The sequence below is a fragment of the Sinocyclocheilus anshuiensis genome, unplaced genomic scaffold (genome assembly GCF_001515605.1).
Source record: "Sinocyclocheilus anshuiensis isolate Anshui unplaced genomic scaffold, SAMN03320099.WGS_v1.1 scaffold874, whole genome shotgun sequence".
Classification (NCBI taxonomy): domain Eukaryota; kingdom Metazoa; phylum Chordata; class Actinopteri; order Cypriniformes; family Cyprinidae; genus Sinocyclocheilus; species Sinocyclocheilus anshuiensis.
The window spans coordinates 881,957-885,341 of NW_015538065.1; the positions used below are offsets into that span (position 1 = coordinate 881,957).

Below are 3,385 nucleotides of genomic sequence, written 5' to 3' on the forward strand. Positions count from 1 at the left end.
TCGAAAAATTGACCCTTATGACTGGTTTTGTGGTCCAGGGTCACATATTATATATAGATGTTTAATATATAAACATAGCATATTTTTCTTAAATATATACATGCATGTGTGTGTATCTACATGCATAATAAATATACAGTACACACTACACATACACATTATGTGAGCAAAAACGTTTATTTTGGATGTGATTAATCGCGATCGTTTGACAGCGCACTATATTATTATTATTATTATTATTATTATTATTAGTAATAATAATAATTTTTTTTTTTTTTCTGCTGGTGACCTTTGTTGTGCTGTTATATATCATGCTTTCCTGTAGAAAAGTGTTTTTTTTTTCTTCGTAAATCCTACTATTATTTCTAATCAAGGTCTCTGACTCATACAAACAGTGCCAGATGCGGGAAGTATTTGCACGACAGCTTATGCAGATCAGTGGATAAAGCAACCGCTGTTCTTGAAAACTACAGCACAGTCAGCAGGTGTGACTCACTCTCCACTATTGCAGAAACACTCACTCATTAAAACTAATTTACATTCCACTATCACAGACACTCACTCATTAAATTACTCATTTATATTCTACTATCCCAGACATTTACTCACTGTATGAAATTAAAATTATTGTATTCCATAACAATTGCTTGGTAACATAAATGGAAGACAACATGTCAAGGTCATGTCATTTTACCTCTTGGTTCACCCAATCGTTTGGAAAAGGTTATTGGCTTTGCTTTATTTTTTTAATCATTTATTATTTCTCTAGTTTATTGCAAGCATATGATCAGTGCTCCGATGAAACAGATAAAGAGAAACTTCTTTCATCCATCAAATATGGAAAACTCAAAAGGTTTGTTTTGTTTGTACTGATTTGTTTATACTCTATCTGTCTGTTTGTCTATCTATCTGCATGTATGTATGTCTTTGAGTATGTGTTTAAAATTAATGTAATGGCTTTGCTTGCTCATCTGCTAAGAATAGCTATGTGTGACCCTGGACCACAAAACCAGTCTTAAGTGTCAATTTTTCAAAATTGAGATTTATACATCATCTGAAAGCTGAATAAACAAGCTTTCCATTGATGCATGGTTTGTTAGGATAGGACAATATTTGGCCGATATACAACTATTTGAATATCTGGAATCTGAGGGTACAAAAAAATCAAAATATTGAGAAAATCACCTTTAAAGTTGTCCAAATGAAGTTCTTAGCAATGTTTTGCAAGTTTTGATATATTTATGGTAGGAAATGTACAAAATATCTTCATGGAACATGATCTTTACTTAATATCCTAATGATTTTTGGCATAAAAGAAAAATCGATAATTTTGACCCATACATTGTATTGTTGGCTATTGCTACAAATATACCCGTGCTACTTATGACTGGTTTTGTGGTCCAGGGTCACATATAAAGAATATGAAGAAAATATAAAGAAATCTATATTTTTATTCAGCAAGGATGCAATAAATTAATCAAGTGACAGTAAAGACCTACATTTTATTTTAAATGCTGCTTCTCTGAACTTTATATTCATCAGTGAATCTTGAAAATAATGTATTGAGATTTCCACAAAAATATTAAGCAGCACAACATTATTCAACACTGATAGCAACAAGAAATATTGAGCACCAAATCAGCATATCAGAATGATTTCTGAAGGATTATGTGACACTGAATGATGAGTAATGATGCTAAAAATTCAGCTTTGCATCACAGGAATAAATTACATTTTAAAATGTAGTAAAATAAAAAAAATAAAGTTATTTTAAATAGTAATAATGTTTCACAAAATTATTTTTTGATCAACTACATGCATTCTTTGTTTAGCCTAAATGACTTCATTTATTAATTCAGATTTTTTTTTTAGTTGCTATATTATGATGTATATTTTTTTTTATTGCAGGAATATTGGACCGGCCTCGAGCCGCACTATATATCAGCTCTACTGTACACGTGGACCTCTGTCATAGGCTTTCGCCTTATTACAAACACAAAAGTGTTGTTGCACTTTAGTTTAATCATTGCATTTTCATTTTCATTCAGTACATTTGTTGACTCTCAAATAATGTATACAATAATAAAGATATAAATTACAGTTTTTCTAACTTTCTGTCTGTCTGTTTCTCTCACCCCTCTGGAGTATTGCCGTTCAATTCTATGCTTCAAAAAAAAAAACCCTGCAAACTTGCTGTGCCTTAACGTTAATCACTGAAGCGAAAGATTTCTAAAAAGGCAAAATGTGCATTAAAATGAGGGAAATAATTGCAAGGGGGCATTGGTGCAATGGATTGGGACAAGCTGTATGGTGCAGGTGGGTGACATCAGTGTTAAGAAAGGAGTGTTGAGGTAACAGCTGCTCTGCCTTACAGGAGATTGGAGGGGGACTCCGCTGACGTCCTCTGAATCTCCCTCAAGGAGAAACACGCATATCGACAAAAACAAGTAGGGCGCCTTGGATATTGCTTTCGTGGAAATGTGTTTTGACGTTTTGCTGCCTGCATCCAGCATTCAGACAGGCGCGGGCGTTATAAAATCCTCGATGCATTCTCTTCCCATCATCCATGTTACTGGACCTACAGCCATAACAACAACCTCATCATCCTCACCACAGTGAAGGTGATGAAGCTGTTGCTGAGATGGTCAGAACCGAGAGACTATTTGAGAAGATATGCATGCACTTGATGTGTGAAGGGCAAGGAGGAGACGGAGAGTGCGGGTGGGTAATGTGGCGTTGTTCATGCGACTTCGCCCAGGCTGCTGCTCTCGAGCAAACGTATCGGGACCAGCGGCGGATGGGGTGACTTACCCGAGGGCCGCCCGCCACATCCTGAAGCCCGGGGTGCCTCCGTGGGGCTAGAGGGACGGAGGAAAGATGCAGGAGGCGACGGCAGATGGAGAGGAGCCCATCCTCAACGGAGCTGGGAGGGAAGAGGTGAGACGAGGGCGTGTAAATTCTCCAAATCCAAAATAAATGGTGTAATTTTGTGTTTGCATATACAGGTTAGCTGGTATTCTGTAGTACAGTCAGTATTAGTGTTGAGCACAGGAAGGCTGTCACGACGTATATGGCAAGCCATTTTAACATTTGTTACTGACAATTTTTAATTACTTGCTAAACAATCCATTAGAGAATAGTTGTATCTTTATCAGTTTCAATAGTAACTATTAGATACTACTACTTATTCTATTAGTGACGAGCATTTATTGTAGTTCTACTTAGGTAGTTAGACCTAGTACCTTTATAAGACAAATCTCTCCCATTTGTTTCTAGTAGCATTTCTTATATTACATGTTTTCTTGTCATATATCATGACTGGTCAGAATGGCTTAGTTATAATTTAATAAAAATGTTATCAACAATAGAACTACACTGTCTAATA

The 3,385-nt window shown here is 35.7% G+C and overlaps 2 protein-coding genes across 2 annotated transcripts in view; both read left to right on the forward strand.

The window, feature by feature from the left end:
• The window catches only part of LOC107683572 (crossover junction endonuclease MUS81-like), an 8,048-nt gene extending 5,936 nt beyond the window's left edge, over positions 1-2,112 (forward strand). Inside the window, exons 13-15 of the mRNA XM_016479646.1 lie at positions 375-485; positions 770-853; positions 1,909-2,112. Of these exons, the coding sequence (XP_016335132.1) occupies positions 375-485; positions 770-853; positions 1,909-1,975 (262 nt within the window). The 3' untranslated portion in view covers positions 1,976-2,112. The remainder of the gene's footprint in view (positions 1-374; positions 486-769; positions 854-1,908) is intronic.
• Positions 2,113-2,477: 365 nt separating this feature from the next.
• The window catches only part of LOC107683530 (transmembrane protein 151B-like), a 5,922-nt gene continuing 5,014 nt past the window's right edge, over positions 2,478-3,385 (forward strand). The window contains exon 1 of the mRNA XM_016479591.1: positions 2,478-2,937. Within this exon, the coding sequence (XP_016335077.1) occupies positions 2,878-2,937 (60 nt within the window). The 5' untranslated portion in view covers positions 2,478-2,877. The remainder of the gene's footprint in view (positions 2,938-3,385) is intronic.